The sequence below is a fragment of the Felis catus genome, chromosome B2, assembly GCF_018350175.1.
Source record: "Felis catus isolate Fca126 chromosome B2, F.catus_Fca126_mat1.0, whole genome shotgun sequence".
NCBI lineage: Eukaryota > Metazoa > Chordata > Mammalia > Carnivora > Felidae > Felis > Felis catus.
The window spans coordinates 96,264,923-96,285,675 of record NC_058372.1 but is presented as its reverse complement, the minus strand read 5'-3'; the positions used below and the strand labels follow the sequence as shown (position 1 = coordinate 96,285,675).

The following is a 20,753-nucleotide window of genomic DNA, read 5'->3' as shown; positions in this document are numbered from 1 at the left end:
AAACAAACTTGGACCCTGAATACTCAAATTCTGAGGTATTACCAAAGGAAAAAAAAAAAAGCATGGTGAAGTGGGAGGGGTACAGAGGCTTAAATTGGGTGAATTTCTTACTTTTTTGCAGGAAAGAAGGTATAAAAGATGAAAGGGAACTTTTTTGCTTTTCTTTTAATCCAAAAACTCTGGAATGATAAATTCTTGCCCTTTTACCCAAAGCCTCATTGAATTTATTTAACTTTGTGGTTCTAATCGATTGGGTTAATGTGAGACAAGAGAAAGTAGGCAGAGCTGAGGGCAGGGACAGCTGCCAAACTTAAAGCAAAGAGAGCCTAAGTCATATCTGCATTTGGAATGGTAAGATTTTCCCTCTCTTTACCCTCTTCCCTCACTGGCTTTCAAAATGCCATCAGCCAGCTTCACATCCCTCATATTCACCTGATAGAAGATGAGAGGATTCCTTTTTGGGCAAGAAAATATAAAAAATATGAAAGCAGAATTTTTATAAATTAGAAGAACAGAAGATACAAATGAGAAAATCTCCCAGAAAGTTGAACAGAAAGTCAATAGAAGATAGAAAAGATGAGAAAATTTTGAGAACCAATTCAACAGATCCTATATACTCTTAGGAGTCCCAAAGAGAGAAAACTGAAAATGGAGTTAAGAAAATTAACAGCAACAAAAACTTGTAAAGAGAGGCGCCTGGGCGGCTTAGTCAGGCGTTCAACTCTTGGTTTTGGCTCAGGTCATGGTCTCACAGTTCGTGGGTTGAAACCCTGTGTCGGGCTCTGCGCTGGCAGTGCAGCCTGCTTGGGATTCTTTCTCTCTCCCTGTCTCTCTCTCTAAAAATAAATAAACTTTAAAAAAAAATTGTAAAGAAAAGAAAAATCCTGAGAATTGAAGGACCTAAATTTCCAAGTTGAAATGGGACTCTAAATAATCACATCATTATCACATCTTGAAACAATGGGGATAAAAAGAGATCCTAATACTTCCAGGAAGAGAAAGAAAAACCTACATACAAAGGATCGAGACTCAGAAAGGCCTCTCAGTAGTGGCATTGAAAGCTTCAGGACAATGGACTAACATCTTCAACATTCAAAGAGAAAATTGTTGCCAACTTAGACTTTTGTGACTGTCACATTATCAAGTGTGATGTTAAATAAAGGCAATTTAAAACGGAAACACAAGGTCTCAAAAAACTGACTTCCCAAGCATCTTTTCTCAAGGGATGTATTTCAGGTGCTGTGTTTTATTAAGATAAAGAAGTAACCAAGAGAGAGAAAGACATGGAATCTAGGAACTAGGGGATCAGACATAGGCATGAGGCAGTGGGAATTCCAGGGATAGCATGAAAGGAAGCATAATAAACAATAATAATGCCAACAATAAGAGCACTTACAATGTGTCAAGCACTCTTCTAATGAGGAAACTGAGGCACAGAGAAATTAGCTTGTGCAGAATCACACAGCTAGCAAGCAGTAGAGCCAGGATTTAAACCCAGGCAGCCTGGCTCCAGGGCCCACATCCTTAAGTTATAAGTAACATGCTACACTCTCTCATCCAAGCAAGTCCTAGGCTGGTGGCTATGTATCCAGTCCAGATTGGGACAAGAGGACAGAGATCTCCAGGAGAAATTTCTTTAAGGAAATCAGTGGAACTAATATACTTGACAATATTGAGAATTTAAAGACAAATTAATGATAGATGCATAGAAAACTAAGTGTTCCAGTTACTGTTGCTGCATAACAAATTACCCCCAAAACTTAGCTGCTTAAAATAACCATGTGATTATGTTCATGTTTATTAAACATTTTGTGAGTCAGGAATTTGGACAGAGCACAGAGATGACTGCTCCATGACACGTGGGGCCTCAACTGAAATGACCCAGATGCTGGAGATGACTCAGCAGTGCTGGGCACTGGAATCATCTAGAGACTCAACTCATGCCAGGCTGCTAGACTGGGATGTCAGACCATGTTACTGACCAACCAGAGTGCATACACGTGGTTCCTCCATTTAGCTTGGCTTCCTTGCAACATGGCAGCCTGAGAATAGTCAGAGTTCTTACTTGCCAGTTCAGAGCTCCAAACATAAGTGTTCCAGCAAACAAGGCAGAGATTGCATCTTCTTTTATGACCAGCCTCAGAAGTCACACACACAGTCATTTACGTAGTCTCTTAAAAATTTTATATAGTTTGTTATAGTAATTCCACTTCTAATAATCTTTCCTCAAAAAATATCAGATGTGAACAAAGACTTACATATTAGAATATGCACTAAAATTCTAATTCTAAAAGGAAAAAAGTGAAAGTTGATTCATTTAAAAATAGTAAAAAGAATTAAATGAAGTATAGTACAATGAATATCCTACAACTATTCAATATTGTATTACTGGGGTGTATTTGTGTGTTTTTTGACAGCTGAACCAAAAATATATATACAGATGGTGTTAGTAGCTCTAATTGGGTTACATTAGAATACATTGCAGATTTACATTTTGGTTGAAAAGATCCAGCTAAATATGTTGAATGGAAGCTACCAACTCTCCCTGGGCTATTTACATATATTCATATATATATATATATATATATATATGTAGCAGAGATCTGAATTTTAAAGAAGCTTCACAGAAGAGGGACATATTGAACTTTTAGTTTCTTTGCAAGCATACAAAGTCGTAAATGTAGACAACATGAGAATCCAGGATTTCCTAAACAGCTGGTGAAATACTCCCAAATCATTATCTCCAACTTGACTTTACATTTTCAAAGGGATATCCTTTCCAAATAGCCAGTGCCTTAGCCAGTAACTCAAATAAATAAAATATATCTTGTCCAGAGGTCAGTAAATCCTGCCAGGATGATGGCTGTGAGCAGGTGACATCCTGTGCTTCAGCCTAGGTTCCCTGTGATGCTATCTAGATCTTCATCCTTCAAGAAAGACTGGCAGTCTATTGCCCATCTCAAGGACCTGCCAGGCTGCTGTGGTTTGCTCCAAGTGACTTCAGACCCTTCTCCATGTTCGAGTTATGTACAGGATCACTGGTGAAGAGATTAATTCATCTGAAACAAATAAGAAATAAGAAGTTAGTTTTTGTCATGCAAGGGGATACATTCCTCAGATTAAAGACTCTTTGGTTGAGTTTATTTTAATCTTCTAAATTATAATATTCATGTTTATATAAAGCTCTATAAGATAACAATCTTGTTCTGTGAATGCCTCCTACACAGAGTTAGGGGACAAAATTAGCATAATACTCAAGGGAGACATTCTATCCTAAATCTCAAGGAGGTTGCTTATTAATCCTGAAATTAGTTCTAGTACTCTCTTCACAGTTTTTCATGATTATTTGCCTCCACTGCATTTTTTGTGATCCTTTCCTCCCCAGGTTTTTTTGTTTTTTTTAATTTTTTTAACCTTTATTCATTTTTGAGAGACAGAGTGTGAGTCGGCGAGGGGCAGAGAAAGAGGGAGACACAGAATCTGAAGCAGGCTCCAGGCTCCAAAGCAGGGCTCGAACTCACTGATGGCGAGATCATGACCTGAGCCGAAGCCAAACACTTTACCAACTAAGCCACCCAGGGGCCCCTCCTCCCCAAGTTTTGAATTTTATTTCAAGATCCCTAGGGATAACAGTGAATTCATCTGCCATAGTGAATTACTTGAAATAGTCATCCAGTTAGTATTTGTCAAAAAGTATGTGTTGTATGGTCTTCACAGAGTTAGGCTATTTGATGGCAGCCCTGTATTGTTAAATAGAAAAAGTCAAGTTGGTATAGCAGAAATGGCCCATAGGTGAAGGTTTTGGAAGACCTGGATTCTATTTGGACTCTGCTAGCATCTGTATAAACTTAATCACATTCTTTCATGTCCTTATTATTATTTAACGTCAAAGGATGCTGTTGAACTAGATCATTCCTGAGGTCCCTTTCAGCTCTCAAATAAATCTAAGAAATAGGTCTCTTAGGCAAGAGATGCATTATAAGAAAAATATTAATCTCTATTAGAAGCTTAATACTAGTTTTGACACTGAGAAATAGAAAAGTCTTGCTCCCAATGATGGAAGTCACCTATGATTTCTTAACATCACATGTAAAATTACTTCCCTGCTGTACTCAGACAGGTTTGTGTCCCATCTACCCTTTTGATTTCCTGCTTGGGGAGAGTGAGAATTAATGACTAGACAGAGAAGTGAAGAAGAGATCACATACCCCTTAGTGCCCATTCAATATCATTGTAAAGCCAGGAAGAAGAAACTTCTGGAATTTTTTGTATCAGGCCCTGCTACCTCCTCTTCAACTCCCAAAGTCTTAAGATTAGGTAGCTGCCATCCATCACACCCATAGGCAGACAGGTGCACACACACACACACACACACACCACGCACACATACCCTTTTATAAGAGGCGGTTAAAAGCACCAGGCCAGATCTGAAATGGCTGAAAAATATTTGTTGAGCAATGTTTCCATACTAAATTCTACCTTAATTTTAAATTTAAATTTATAGCTGCTGAAAAATAATGATCAGGTAAAAATACTGAGTGAATGGGTGATTCACCCTAGGGAGGTGAAGTCATTACTCAGTTATCATTTTGATCCCTAATAAAAGAAAGTAGAACCCTTCAGAGAACAACAGAGCTCTGACTCTCTGGGGGAGTCCAGAGGCCATTGCAGGTCAGCAAGCTTTATTTTTAATGATCTTTCTAGTTTTCTGCTGCCATTATAAGACACTGAAGAGATAGGAATTATGATTGTATTTTCCTGGCTATTTCTGAAAGTACTGAAATGTCACTTAGGCTTGTGACATTCTGACACTGTCATAACCAGCCATAAACTATTTAAGTGAACTACATTTTACCAATGCTAAGCTATAACTCACTTATCTGTAGGTATCCTACTATTACTACTTATTCAAAATGTGAAGCAAAAATTGCTAGTCAAGGCTGGTGTACATGAACATAACACATGTATATTCTTAAACAAAAGAGACAATGCACATTCAGAGACTCTTCCTTAATGCTACCTGATATTCTCTAATTGCTTAACTTACTTTGAGTTGTTTCAAAAGGAATAATAATGACATCCTCTACTGCAGAGGGTGTACAATGTAGGCATTTGAAAGGACTGTATATGAGACCACAAAGACTCTGCAATGGCTCTAGATATCTCCTGAATTACAATATGTCTTAAGTTTTTCTGCTAGACTTCAGGAAAAACAAAGGGCTTGACTACAGGAGATACATCAGTATGTTGCCTAAAGGTCTATTGCCTTATAAAGAGGAGATAAGAAAAAACATACAAATAGTTTGTGTAATGATGGGAATAGTGTAGTATCGTCATTTAGAGAGCACAGAGGAAAGTCAAGAAAGGATTTGTAAAATAAGTGATCTCTGAGAGGGTCCTTGAAGAAGAAGATCTTAACAGCAAAGGTGGGAATGAGAGGCTTTCTAGGCAACAGAAGCCATAAAAAAGAGATGTAGATGGGCAAGTGCATTGTATTCAAAGAAATAAAAGTATTATAGTTTGGCTTAAATGTGAAAAATATAAGATAGTAAGAGATAGGCAAAGAATTGCTCCAAAATAGTACACAATGCCTATATTTAAAGGCTTTGGTTCAAACAAAAACATGTACGTGAATATACAGATTAGCAATGTTTACAATAACCAAGAAGTGGAAACAGCCTAGGTCCATCAAATGATGAATGGATAAACAAAATGGAGTATGTCCATACAATGGCATAGTATCTAGCAGTAAAAAGGCATGAAGTATTATGTGCTACCACATGACAAAAATGTTCTGAAACTAGATAGAGGTGATGGGTGTACGACATTCTGAATGTGCTAAAGTGCCCCTGAATTAAATATACTCTTTAAAATAGTTAAAATGATGCAATTTTTGTTATATGAATTTTTACTTCAATTGAAAAAAAAAAAAGACTGTGGATGTTTGCTTGCAGAAAATGAACTTGATTCAGGTCATGGAGCAGACATTGACAGTTTTTGAACCACATAGTACCAAGGTCTGAAATGTTTTAGGGAGGTATGTCTGGCTATATCATATAGGATGAAAGGAGCAAGGAGATACTAGAGAGAAAGAGATGAGTTAGGAGGTTTTGGGGAACCTGTTGATCCGCGCTGGGGAGAAATCCCAGTCAGAGCATTGGCAACAAGAATGGGAAGGTAAGAAGGTTAGGTGTAAAACTCACTTCAGAGAGGAGCTCCTGGCTGGCTCAGTCAGGAGAGCATACATCTCTTGATCTTACGGTTGTGAGTTCAAGCCCCATGTTGGGTATAGAGATTACTTACGGTAAAATTTTTTTTAAAAAAACTCATTTCAGAGGCACCTGGGTAGCTCAGTCAGTTAAGCGTCCAACTTCGGCTCAGGTCATGATCTCACAGTTCATGAGTTCAATCCCTGCGTCAGGCTCTGTGCTAACAGCCCAGAGCCTGGAGCCTGCATTGGATTCTGTGTCTCCCTCACTCTCTGCCCCTCCCCCCCCCTTTCTCTCTGTCTCTCAAAAATAAACATTAATTTTTTTTTAACTCATTTCAGAGAGAAAATGTATAGGGCCTGAAGACTAATATGATAGGGAGAAGCTGGCAGGTGTGTACTGGGGAGGGGCAGTCAGAGGCCAAAATCATGATTTTGAACTTGGATTAGAGGAAGAATTGTGCCATTAATATTAATAGGCAAGTTAAGTGAAAAAAGTGGTATAAATTTGGTTTTTGACATCATGAGCTTGAGGTGCTCCATCAAGATTGGTGACCATCATCTTGGAACCTGGCCACTGGAGGAAACAACTCAGTTCCATTTTCAGCCTTTTTTATTTACTCATGGCCTTTCTGCAATCTGGGTAGATTTTGTGTGTGTGTGCAATTTTAAATTTCATGTCTCTTCCAGATTCCAAGGGAGCACAGCAAGAAAAAAAGATTGACAAGACTTCTGAATAAAGAGAAATTTGTTATGTAGATAATACAAGCCCCTCCTCTTTTTTTTAATTGGACACCATAGCCATCTACGCACCTATCTGTTGCTTCCTCTTTTCCCAGTTAACCAAAGGAAGAGAATACAAGAAATCTCATCCGGGGACATTCACATTTCTCTCCAAAATTTAGCTTTCCTAGGTGAAAGAGATGGTAACATCAGGTACCTGAGAAATCGAGTTCTAAATGGTATTGATTTCCTTACAGATGCCTTTGTGCTATCTTATTAATAGACAAGAATGATCAAAATAACAAAGAGGCCTGCCCTGTTTCTTTCTTTGTAACTGGAAAGTTGGGTTGATACAAGCCCTGCTTCTCCTACCAAACCAAAAATCAACTGCTTCAACTTTGGGGCCAGCAGATCTAATAGATTTCTGACTTGTAAGCTTTCTAAATCCTCATACAGTCTACCCATACCGTTGCAGGATGACGATGGGGGTCCTACCCTTCCTCTCTTCCTCTGTTCCCCAATAAGCCTTTTCACGTATATACTAAACTCTACCTCTTTGTACCAATACAGGTGTACAGAGAGTTTATTTTCAATAAAACCTGTCTTCTCTAAAGGAACCAAATGATATTCCTGCCAGTGCCAAGGCAAGAGACCTTTAAGATGTCATTTTTTTTCACAGCCACCAATGTAATCTTTTATTCACACAAGGATTATTAATGGGTGATGGCTTAAACCAATTGGATGGTTAGAAGAGAACTGAATATTCACATGGATTCAAAGTACCCCACAGATTACTCATTAAATACAAAGGGAAGCAGTGAACAAACTTAGTTTCACCAATAATGACACAAACTGTATCATTATTGTATGACTCCTGATATAATAGAGAAGTATACAGCATCATTTATGTAGTTGTGTTGCCAAAAAAAATTTTTTTTAATTTTAATCTAATCATGAGGAAACAATCAGACAAATGCAGGATAAGGGACATTCTCCAGGGCAACTGACCTGGACTCTTAAAAAATGTCACTATTGGGGCGCCTGGGTGGCTCAGTCGGTTGAGCGTCCGACTTCGGCCCAGGTCATGATCTCACGTCCGTGAGTTCAAGCCCCGCATCGGGCTCTGTGCTGACAGCTCGGAGCCTGGAGCCTGTTTCAGATTCTGTGTCTCCCTCTCTCTCTGACCCTCCCGCATTCATGCTCTGTCTCTCTCTGTCTCAAAAAAATAAATAAATGTTAAAAAAAAAAAAAATTAAAAAAAAAATGTCACTATTATGAAAGAAAAGGTGTGGTATGGGGACACTTGTAGATTAGAAGAGACTTAAAATCCATGACATCCAAAGAGAATGCATGATTTTTAATTTGATCTTGGAACAAACCGTTCTAAACAACACTATTGGTTGAACTGGAAACCTTTGAATATGGACTTCTTAACCACTTTAAGAAACCTTAAACTTGTTGGATGTAATAACAGTTTGTTGGTTTTGTAGGAGAACATTGTTGTTGCCGAAGTATTCAGGGATGAGACAGGATGTCTATAACTTACTCTCAAATAATCAGCAAATGATTGTCCAAAGAGAAAGCAAAGAGGACAAAATGTTAGCAATTGGTTAATGTAGTGGAGAGCAGATGGGTGTTCATGATGTTTTTTACACTAAAAAGTTTGAGGAGAAAAAAAAAAAAGTTTGAGGAGGAAGGTAGTTTTCCTTGAAGTTTTAAAAAGAGAATTTCTTTAAAAACGACTGTTGTTCCCAAATATAGCTGCTAGCATTCAGGAAGAATAACATGATAAGTAGAGATGATCAGTCTCTAACAATTTCTGGACTCCCTGCTGTGGAATATTAGTTTTCTACTTTTAGAAAAAGGTTTCTCCATATCCAGCTTTCAAGTCCAGATAACAGTAGTTGAAAATTGGAAACAGTTCATTTATGTCATCCAATCCTTCTTTGTTACCTGACTTATAAGAAAGCCATTTGTTTCTTAAAGTAAAAGACCACATTGTACATCCATTACTTACCAACAGGGGATCTATCTGCCTTTGGTCTGCAGAGACTGGTATATAAACCTTTGGAATTAATCCCTCTGTGCATCCTCTCGCTCAGAATACTGGCTTTTTTTTTTTTTTTTTTTTTTTTGCTTTTGTACAGAATATTGTTTTACAGTGCTCACTATAGCTGTCTGAGGAGGCCTCTGGTGTCATGAGCACTGGCACACTATCTTGTCTGTTTTCACTTTTTTTTTTTTTAAGATAAAACAAGGTTCAAACCACACATTCTCTGTGAACTGCTAAAGACTGGGAAAAATTACTTTCTTTTCTCATGACCTGGATTGACAAGAAGCACACCTACAGGAGGCAAAAAGATGAGTGAATCCCTTTTAAAGACCGTAGTAATGAAGCCCTCAGAGAATTGCCGTGTATGGTAGAATTTACAGTGGCTTCTGGAGATGAACAGTGTGGCAGGAAGAGGTTCAGGACTGCTGGCTGTTGAAATACAGTCTGGAATTTATTTTATATCAGCCTATTTTGGGCCCCAGTGAGAAAGTTATTTTAATAATATCTTGCTCTGCTACAAATATACATGATAAGTGGCAGATGTCAGAAAAAGAGGGGAAAGTTCTAGCACTCCATTCTCCTTGAGACTTAAGGAGTTTTTATAGTTGTTCTTTTTTAGCCTTTGAAGTAAACACGAATGCATACAGGAGCATAAATTGAAAAGGACGTTAGACATGGTCCAAACCAGTGATCTTAAAATGAGTCAGAAACTCAGGACCAGATTACTGAGGATGTGCATTTTTAACAAACTAGTCAGGTGATTCCAACAGCCAGTGCAGCGTTTGTGAGAGCCCAACATTTGGGAACATGTGGTCCAGTCCAGTACTTACTTTACAAATAAGAAAATGAAGACCCAAGATTTTTAAATTTCAAAATTATTAGACATATTCATGTATCGTGTGCTAAAAACCATATTTTCTGGCACCCAGTACACGCCTCTTTCCAGGAGGTCACAGTGCTTTTTGGAGTGGTCACCGTTAAGATACTCGGGCACTTGCAGGGTGCCTGGGTGGCTCAGCTGGCTAAGTGTCTGACTTCAGCTAAGGTTATGATCTCACAGTCCCACGAATTCAAGCCCCGTGTCAGGCTCTGTGCTGACAGCTCAGAACCTGGAGCCTGCTTCGGATTCTGTATCTCCCTCTCTCTCTGTCCCTCACTCACTCACTCACTCTCTCTCTCTCTCTCTCTCAAAAATAAAATAAAAACATTAAAAATTTTTAAATAAAATAAAATATATTAGGCCACTTGCTTTCCTCCATAGACAAGGCCTACTTAACACCGTAAGCTTTGAGGTATGCATCTTGGATTGTCCTGAGGTTTCCATTCCAGGCGCTTTTCAGTTCAACACACTGCTTTCAATGTTGAGGCACGTTTTGGTTTTTTTTTTAATGTGTATATATTTTTGTGAGAGAGAGAGAGACAGAGTGCAAGTGGGGGAGGGACAGGGGAAGAGAGGGAGACACAGAATCTGAAGCAGACTACAGGCTCTGAGCTGTCAGCACAGAGCCCAAAGCGGGGCTTGAACTCCAGAACGGCGAGATCATGACCTAGGCCGAAGTCAAGATGCTTAACAGACTGAGCCACACAGGTGCCCCTCAGGTTGAGATGCTTAAATTACACTAAACCGCTATGTCTATGGGAAGGCTACTAGATCATTCTTCTCTGTTCTATCCTTTTGTTGTTTGATTTTCATGAATTCTTTGAATTTATTTTCTAGATTCCCCTTCTAGGTATACTTATAAATAGAAGTTGAGCACTAAAATGAAAATACGGGTAAATATTAGTTGCCAAACATCAGCTGATGGTTCCATATTAACTACATACTGGTGCTGTGAATCGAAACACCCAGCTTTTCTAGAAATAGAAGTGGGTATAATGAACTTTGCTTCTTAGGTTTCCTAAAGAGACCGTACATAACCAACACATATAAAGAAAAAAGCATTTATCCACGTATGCATCCATTCACCAGATATTATTGGCCACATGTGCTCTATACTAGTACTGATCTAAACATGGAATACAGTTGTGAGCAGGAGAGAACTTTGCTGTCCTCTCATAGAACCTAAGTTCTAGAGGGAGATTGTATGTGAAGCCTAACCAAAACAAGACTATGTAACCCCTGGAATAGAAGCTCCACGAGGGCAGAGATTTTTATCTGTTCTGTTCATGGCTTCCTCTCCAGTGCAGTGCCTGACACATAGTAGGCACACAATGGATAATTATTTAGTGAATGAGCCATCAGGTGAAAGAGAAACTATAGCCTCTCCCAAATTAACTCTTTTGCAAAAAGAAATAGAATAGGTAAAGTGTAATGAGAAATGTTACTTGTATAGGGGATTAAATCTCATTTCCATCAGTTTCTTATGTGCTGTATTTTCATAAGCTCTAAAAGCATCTTGTGAAAAAAAAAAGTGTATCAGAATGTGTACTCTTAGGTACATATATGACCTACGTAGATACTAACACACAGCGACAGCTAGAAATACATATTGTAAATCCTATAAAGACTTAAATATTTATAATATTTATCTTATCAGATAACTGGTGCTTTCTGTACAAGCTTACTAAGCAGTCCAGGATGAAGTGGTTTCACAGAACTGAAATGTTTGTTGTAATAAAATAAAAAGGACATTCAGGTGAGCCATATATCAACAGCTAACGCCTATTCAGGTTGTAAATGGCTGCAGTAATCGTGCCGTCATTTTATGTAGCCTTCTGATCTCCCAGCTCTGAAACCATTTAGGAGCTGATCCTGAACAGATATGGATTACATACATAGCGTTCCTGTGCTGCCATCCCCAGCAGAGTGTATCTTTTCTGGCTCAAAGAGTGGTAACCAAGCCAGGAATACACCATGAAATGACAGAGTTGGAAGGTAACTTGTGATTGATAAAGCCCAAGGACTTCAAAATAATAGAATTCTCTAAGATAGTTTATAATCAAAGTATGAGAAAAATGGTTGTACAGAAATTTCTGATAGGATCACTATAATGTTATCTGTAACCAGCGTTATGGTCACTCTTCCTACGTAAGGAAATGGCTGTTGATTTTTCTTTCTTTTTTTTTTTTTTTTTAATGAGACAAACTGAAAAGTGGCTCACTACTTTCAAAAGGAAAAGTCCACCCTAAGTCATCGTAAATTGTATCATTTCTCTGCACTTTACCTTGCAATCTCAAGATACAGAAACTCCTCAGCTTCCTAACTTCCAACAAATACCACTTTTAACACTTGTAACGTACTCTTTTTGTGAAATACTGAAAGATAAGAATATTGAAAGACACAGAATGATGAGCCGGTTGGAATAGGAACACAACTGAAAGTAGTGAGAAAATGGCAAATTTGTTGCAGGAATGGGTTGTTTGACAAGAGGAACAATTCTGTGGAGCTCCCACAGTTTGTGCATCATTTGAAAAGTACCGTACTTGAGCCATCTATACTAATCAGCAAGAGGCATGAAAAAGGGTGAACAATTGAAAAGGTGGAAAGCATGTGACCATAGGATCAGCCTCAGTGTCAGAGATCTCTTAACCTAAAATGAATTCAAGGGACAGCTGGAAGTTTGAGAACTTAAAGACTAAGGAAAACTGTGAAATGCTGCTGCTGAAATTGTGGTCACAAGCTATGGATTGTTCCTTGGATCAAGGCCGGTTGATATTTGCGCAGTAACAAAATTTAGTAGCTGGGTCATGAGTGCCCTGGACAGACGTGCTCAAGGGTTCTCTGTAAACCGTAGATGTTACGGTGGAGAAAGAGAGATTTTCAACATAGGCAAAACATTTGGGGAGAATATGTCCATGGAAACACAAGTTAATGTAAAATGTCTGAGCAGAAAGAAGAAACCTAGTTTCTAAATTTCTGCAAGAACTGACTCCTGTTCCTTATGATCTAATGCATCTCAGGACTACATTCTGACTCTACTTAGTTCATCCCTAAAAAATTTCAAGAGCAGATTGAAAACCCCAAATTCTTCTTCATAGTACATTGATTGCAGGGGCCTTTAGTGTCATAGAAAACATTCAAGTCCCCATTTTCACTTACAGTGGTTTGTGATGGGGCCAAAAGCTATACATGAGCAGTGTCTTCTTCTAAGTTGCTTATTATGAAAATAAGAAAAACAAAATGCAAGCATCTTTGTATAAATTTTTTTAAAGGACTGTAAAGAAGCAAGAAGAGTCAGGGCCAATGTTATAAATCTTCTTTAATCTCATTAAAGTAATCTGCCCACCTTCATTATCTGTATAGTGTCATTTTGGACTCAGGACCTAACCTATTTGCAAATTGAAGGATTCTCATTCTGTGCAGAGGTGGCAAGAGAAGTTTGTAATGAAGTCTACAAAAACTGAGTTGGCATATCGACAAAGGTTAATAACATTGGTTATCTCTGTCATGTTAGGATTTTATACATGACACATTTGAGTAGTGTATGTATTCACTTTAAATTTTTTATAACTAAAAATATTTTTTAAATACAACCCCATAGAGGATATCTTTTTCAACTCCACCTTTTTCTCTGTCCTCATCCCTGATGGGGTGGGAGGTCGAGCTGGGGATCTTTCAACATAATACAACATGATAAAAAATTATGCCAAAGGAAGTGGAGGAGAAACTGACCCCACAGATTACAAACTGATTATACGGGAGGAAACATGTCGTTACAGTGGAACCATCTGATAGTCACCACCTCAACCAAGTGATCAAATTTATAGCATTACTACGAGTGGGACAGCCTGACATTTTGTGCCTCCTGAATTGATGCAATATTAAGTACATAATTTCCTATATAAAGTGCTCTTGCCAGAAATGTTTAAGCAAGCTTTTTCAGACCCAACTTTCAGTTTGAGAGCAAAACAGGGACAAATTAAATGACACATCGAAGAAACAATATGACAAATCCAAAAAGACATTTTATAAGACAGCTGCCCTGGTCTCTTCAAAAAGTCAATGATATGCATGGAAAAAAAGTTAATGGTTTTTCTTTTCATTTCTTAAAATATGGGGAGGGTCTAGTCTAGATTTAAAAGGCTAACCAGAGATGTAGAAACCATATGTAATGTGTGAATCTTGTTTAATTTTGGTTGGGTGGAGAAAGCTATAAAGGATATTCTTGGGACAATAGGAAAATTTTGAATATGGATTGTATGTTAGATAATATGGAATTGTTTTTAAAATGTGATAACAAGGGCGCATGGGTGGCTCAGTCGGTTAAGTGTCCAACTTCAGCTCAGGTCATGATCTCACAGTTCATGAGTTCGAGCCTCACATCAGGCTCTCTGCTGTCAGCATAGAGCCTGCTTCGGATCCTCTGTCCCACTGTCTGTCTGCCCCTCCCCGTCCCTCAAAAATAAATAAACGTTAAAAAAAAATAAAATGTGATAGTAGTCATGTGGTATGTACAAGACACCCTATGCTTATAAGACTTGTGTGCTGAAACATGGCGAGGTGAAGAGTCATGATGTCTGCTACTGTCCTGTCTAGATAGAGTATATATACGTGCTCACTGTGCAGTTCTTTCAACTTTTCAATATGCTTGAAAGTGTTATACGTGTATAGTTGCATAGAGATACAACTATGTAGATACATAGATAAATGATGGGGGACCAAGGGAGAGAGAGTTGGCTTTTATTCTTGGAGAAGTAAGTTTTAAAAGCACTACCTAATTTTTAAAGAACTAACAAATTAATTTCCCCCTCTTTCTACTTCAGGCTCAAGAGAAGGGAAGATTAGACTATGCTAAGGTAAGTAGATTTTATACATACTACACAGTTTTCTACATTTCAATCTGGTGTTTGGCTTTTGTTTATAATCAAAAGGTCAGAAAAGAATCATCACATTTGGAGCTGAGGGACATTCCCTGTAATAGATATTAGCAGGTAAGTGTATTTATTGAGTGACTACTTCACTCCAGACATTGTGTTAAGTGTTGAGACTATAACAGTGAGCCAAATGAAGTGTTTTCCTTTTGAGACATATACAATGCAGTGTGGGAGGCAACAACTAAATGGATACATAGTATAATGTCATGTGGTGGTAAGTACTAGGAAGAAAAATATACTAGATAAGATAACTAACCATTGGTAGAAAGATGCCTTTGGCCTCTGGATGCAAAACAGCTTTTAGCACCATCAGATAATACCTGAGAGGCACCATACACAGCAGACTCAGACTCCTAAAGGTAGTAGTTTTCACATCATCTGTGGAGCTTTTGAAAACACATATGCCTAGGTTACCACAGCATCACACCCTCTTTCACCAAGATCAAAATCCCCTGGTGGGGAGAGCAGGGCAGGGGCAGGACAGAAGTATTTGGAAAAAGGCTCCGAGATCATTCTGATACATGGCCTTGTTTAAAAAGTGCTGTGGGAGTTCAGATTTCAGTGCACCAGTGGAAGCCTCTGAACACATTTGGGTCACACTTGGTTTTTCCCCTCAGGGACAAATGGAACGTTTTAGCAGGTGTGTGGGATGCATACAGCTGCTTGGCTAAAGAAACATGCTAACCATCTGGCTTATGCCACCATCAGGAATATCCAGGGTGTGAGCACACCTGCACCCCAAAGACAAGGAGGAAGAAATACGAGGTGTAAGGGCTCTGCTTGCAGTGGGACAGCTGAAACCCATGGTGATCTTTCAGGGCCGATCCAGAACCTTGTGCTCTCCTGGCAGCCCTGAGGTGCACACCCATGGCTCCACGCCTGTCCCCTCTTTGCCTTGACTGAGATGTAGTCCCTTCTTTTCTCTGTCTCACAAACTATTGCTTTCCTTCGTGCTTTAATACACGGTACATCTCTCAGTCATTGTACTTACTCTGTAATATTATAATGACCCATTTATGAGGCAGACCGTAGACTGTGAGCTCTTGGAGGGCAGGGACAGTGTCATATTTGTCTTTATGTACTTGGTGCTTAACACAGTGCTTGGCACATGGTAAATAGTGCTGAAGGAGGTAGGGAGGAGGTAAATGGGTAAGTGAATGAGCGAGTGAAGCCGTGAGTAAGAAAATAGAAGACATAAGAAGTCCATTGCAGGAGAAAATCTGGTATAGGTGTTCTTATATCAATCAGAGAGAAAAGATGCTTTCGACAAATGTTACAGGTATCAACAGAGTTAAAAAGATTGTTTGGGAAGGTTGTAATAAACTAGCTTGGAGATAAAGGCTGGGATTTCACTGTGTTAGGGTAAAGGAAAGCTAACTTATGAACAAAAAAGTAAGGGAAAAGTCAACACGATTTAGCAATAGAATAACTGTTGATCCTTGATGCTTATTTTTGACTCCTAGAACTCCTTCAGGGTTTCTTATTGCAGAAGCACATGACAATTGAAGAGCTTAGAAAAAAGGAAAAAATACAGTGCATGGATAGAAGGACACTCCTGGACCCAGCGGTGGCTCAGCCACCAACTCACTGCAAAATCTAAGAACCCTTAACCTCTCTGGTCTTTCTTCACTTTCCTTTGTATAAAGCGAGCAGTTTTAGAATAGTGCTGGTTTATTCTTTAGGCCAATTCCAAATTTGAGAGAAAATATTCTTCTTGGGCAGTGGGGGGCATTCTTATATACCTGAGGTCCACATTCATTCCTTCATCTACTTTATCCACTCAACCACCAGTTATTGGATACTTTATATGTGCAAAGCACTGTGTTAGTGCTGACTGCCACCATGAACAAGGCTGATGTAGGCTGTGCCATCACATGCTTCCTTGACTCAGACCTCCCTATCCAAAGTAGCCCCTCCCCCTTTGCTCTATTTTTCCTTCTTAACATTTATCATAATCTAAAATTATTATTTTCATTTAGTTTCTTGCTTCTGGTTTTTTTCTTCCATTGGAATGTAAGAGCTCTGAAGGTACATTATTCATGGTCGCATCATTTGTACCCAGCACAGGCTTTATGTACAGGAGGTCTTGTCAAGTGTATGCATATGAGTTGCATTAGTATTATTCTAGAAGTGCAGGAGGTTCTGGGAGGTCTGGAATTGAGGATTGTAGACTTCACGGAGCCATTTTAAGAATATATTGACTACAGGGGCACCTGGGTGGCTTAGTCAGTTAAGCATTCAACTCTTGATTTTGGCTGAGGTTGTGATCTCACAGTTCGTGAGATCGAGGCACATGTCGGGCTCTGCAGTGACAGTGCAGAACCTGCTTGGGATTCTCTCCCTCTCCCCGCCCTCCCCCCCCCCCCCCCGCCAAATAAATTTTTAAAAACATTTAAAAAAGAAAAAAAAGAATATATTGACTATGTCACATAGTCCATCTCAATGTTCAGTAGTCCTATGGTTGCCTTCACAAGTGTGTAGTGATCATATTTCTTGTGCCAGTAAACAGAACCCCACCCCTCGGGAATATGTGGTGCGGTTCTGACATTTAAGGGCCATAGCTTGATCTAAGCAATTCATCTAGGCTTATCGTCCTTCCACAGACCTAAACACAAGTGACATGGGAAAAAAAGGTTATGTCCATCTCTAGCAGGTATGGGGCAGATATCTGCAGGGTGTAGCTTGTGATATTGTCTCTTACGCAGTGTACCACGGGCCCTTAGTAACACATGTCATGACCCACGGTCTAGGCATCTCTGTTTTGCATGGGCATGGTGCTCATGCTGACTGATGCTTAGCAGCTTAGGTCTGCCCTTGGGTTTATCTGTAACTCTACATTTGAAAAACTCAGGAGCCATTTTTGGAGACCATCATGAAATGTGTTTGTTGCTGGAAATTTTGTTATTTCCAAGTGGTGAGTATTTACCCAAAAGCCAAATTTTATCTGAAAAGTCAGGTTTTGAGGACCATAGGAGATTATTTTGGCTATGTGCTTTTGTGGCCGTATAGGCCAGCTCTCAAATTTTGTCAGTCTCAGAATGGCGAGGAATCAAAGGAAGAGGTGATCATTTCAAAATCAGTTTCAGCTGGATATTGAGACTGTCACATTCAGCAAAACAGTGGTCTGTACTCAAACCCTCAGATGAGAAATTGAATTACTTTTTAATTGAGTTCCTGTTGCGATAGAGTCTGGATATGAATGCTTCACGGTACTACAATGCCTTTCATCTTAAGATATCAAAGCACTTGACAACCATTAATTCATTTTGTCTCTCCTGCCTCTGTACAGTGGTTAAGACAGTCATGGGAGTGCCCTTCCTGCTGCTGGAACTCATCCACCTGGGGTCTGGGCAAGGCTGGGAGCTGAGTAACCGAAAGGCGATGGTACCCAGTAGCTTCTAAAATAGAAAAACAAGAACGTCTTACTTACCTAGTTAAAACTTCAGGAGAAGTCTTATTAGACAGAATATAATTACCAGAAGTGAACCATGACCCAAAAAGCCAGTGCTAACAGTTAAGCCCCTATATGCAATGCTGTGTGGATCCTAATTACAGTGGTTGGTCTGCAACCCTGAGTGTGTATTTCTCAAGACTATTCCACGTTTCCCAGGCTTCTGGCCCCACAGTTAAGTGCAGCTGATTTGGTGCAGTGCTAGAGGGAAGAGTGCCACCTATTGAATTGTAGGAATTTATGGGTACGGGTTGGGACTGGTGGAGAAGCTTCTCGGACCACATTGATGCTTGGTTTGCTATGGTAACATATATATGTCTGAAAGAAAACGAATATGTTGACTACTCTTGCTTAGAAAAACATCTACAAACGTCTGTGTATTTTCCCCAGCTGGAGCTGAGCGTATGCCTGCAGCTTAGCCTACTGCTACTCGAAATAAGCCTGCTGCTAAAAAGACTGAGGCAGATGGTATTTTTACCACTTCAGGCAAAACATGGCACCTATGGTTCGGCTTTCTACAATTTTAATTTTTAACACTTTCAAAATGGCTTGCTTAAATATCTCCAGTGTAGGGATGCAGACTTTCCCCCAATTTCTTTTTAATAACTGCTTCAGATACACAGATATCAATAGATAGTACTTGGTCAAAACCAGACTCTGTCACCACTGTGATGGCCTCCTGCTCCCTTTCACAAATGCTTCCGACCGGGCCTTAAATGGGCTTTGACATTCATGCTAATTTTGACACAAAGACTCTAAATGTTTTCGGGAGCTTTCTTTATAGTCATCTCTAGTCTTTACTGTGCAGTTCCTACCATTTTCCCCATGACTCAGTACAGAAAAGAGTTGTTGTTTTTTTTAATGTCTTCTTCCTGGGGTTCACTCTAAGCACAGAGTTGTTCAAGGTTAAGCACTGGGTAAAGAAAGATCTTGCAGGTGTTAATTCATTAGGCATCCAGTTCTCGGTGGAACGTAAGAGAGATTTTTTTTTAAGGAGTGGGGTTTTGACGTGCCCTCTCTGCTGGAGTCTGTTCAGGGTTGCGAGTGGCACACGCTTCTGGCTGCGTCCCCGCCACTCTCAAGTGCGGCGTCTGGAGCTGCCGCTTCCCTCCCCGCCCTCAGAAGGCCTTGCACATTCTGTTTTATTATAAAACGCATTTGCATAGGGTACACATTAAAATTCTCTTCCCACAAGCAAACAGTGCTGTCCGCAGACATTTGCATTTGCATGATCACATATCATCACTTCCCTTCAAGAAGAGAAAGAGAGTCTTTCCTCTCATGTCACAGTTCTCCTTTCCAAGGTTTGCCCTTTTAGCCATAGATTGCTTCAACCATTTTGCTGCGTATTGAGTCCAAATTCCACTTTTTTGAAGCTTGAGTATAGAAAATTTTCTGTAAATATTATTGTCCTTTCTTTACTGACAAAGCCAGACTCTTTTTTTTTTTTTTTTTTTTTTTTTTGGCAGGCAGTTTTTTGCCTGCTCGTTCTTTCTCATAACCCTAGCTAACTGGCTGTGAGAATTTTTCACATTGGCACATTTAGAGACCAGATGTTACTGTGTTTTCTCTTCCGTGTACCCCTTTCTCGGGCAGATGCTGCTTCTCCTACCCTGGGGCTTCACATTAGCTCCTTTGGTAAAGTATTCCATACGGCACTGCTGTATGCGCTAAATCTCTTGTTCCCTCTAACCTCCTGAAGTTGTCTTTACATTTAGGATTTCTGTTTTAGTGATAATAACAAAGACTATGTAAAAGCATCATCATTCCCTTCTCCCATCTTTTCCCGTAAAGGACTTGTGGTCTAATTAAATGAAGTGTTTATAATAGGATTTAATGGAAAAAATCCAAATACCATTATGATATGGGTACAGTGATGTAAAATCTTGATAAAGACTGGAAGACAGCATGTAAAAATATAAATACAGGCATTAAGGTGGTAACATTTCGGCATGTTTTAAAATAAATGCGCTGTATTTTTTTTTTAAGATTTCTGTTTCTGACATATAGGGTCAGATCTGAATTAGAATTTTTTCAGATATGACCTGCGCTACTAAGAATTGAAAAATACCTTGCCTGAAATCATGTTTTTAGTGACATAACCAGAATTTAATTTTAGATTCCTGAAAACTACATACTTCTCTGGCAACAGGCAGAAATGCACAGCTGGAGAATGTAACTTTTGCACACTGTGAGTTTTTGTGCTGGGACTCAAGCAGTGGTTGGAGCACCGGAAGACAACTGAAGAGAACAGAAGCCTAGCACACTGAACAGGCACTGCCAGTGCTGATCCGATGACCTAACCACGGCACAGGGAAAGGTGCCGGAAGATACCGCCAGGACTGCCATCTGAAAGTTTTAAATCCCCCACTCCTTGTTCCCTTAAAAGTCAGATAAAACCAGTTATTTTTCTTTTGACAATCATATTTCAGACAGGTGTTTTTCCTTGCAGCAATAATGGATATTTATTTATTTATTTATTTATTTATAATTTTAGTGAGAGA

At 39.2% G+C, this 20,753-nt stretch overlaps 1 protein-coding gene across 4 annotated transcripts in view; it reads left to right on the top strand.

Moving 5' to 3' along the window:
* The window catches only part of PDSS2 (decaprenyl diphosphate synthase subunit 2), a 288,760-nt gene that overhangs the window by 219,590 nt on the left and 48,417 nt on the right, over positions 1–20,753 (top strand). For 2 of the 4 annotated variants that reach the window (XM_011282517.4, XR_002742389.2), the window contains exon 7: positions 14,688–14,720. In XM_011282517.4, coding sequence (XP_011280819.1) covers positions 14,688–14,720 — 33 coding nt within the window. The other 2 variants (XM_045057896.1, XM_045057895.1) reach the window with 2 other exon arrangements.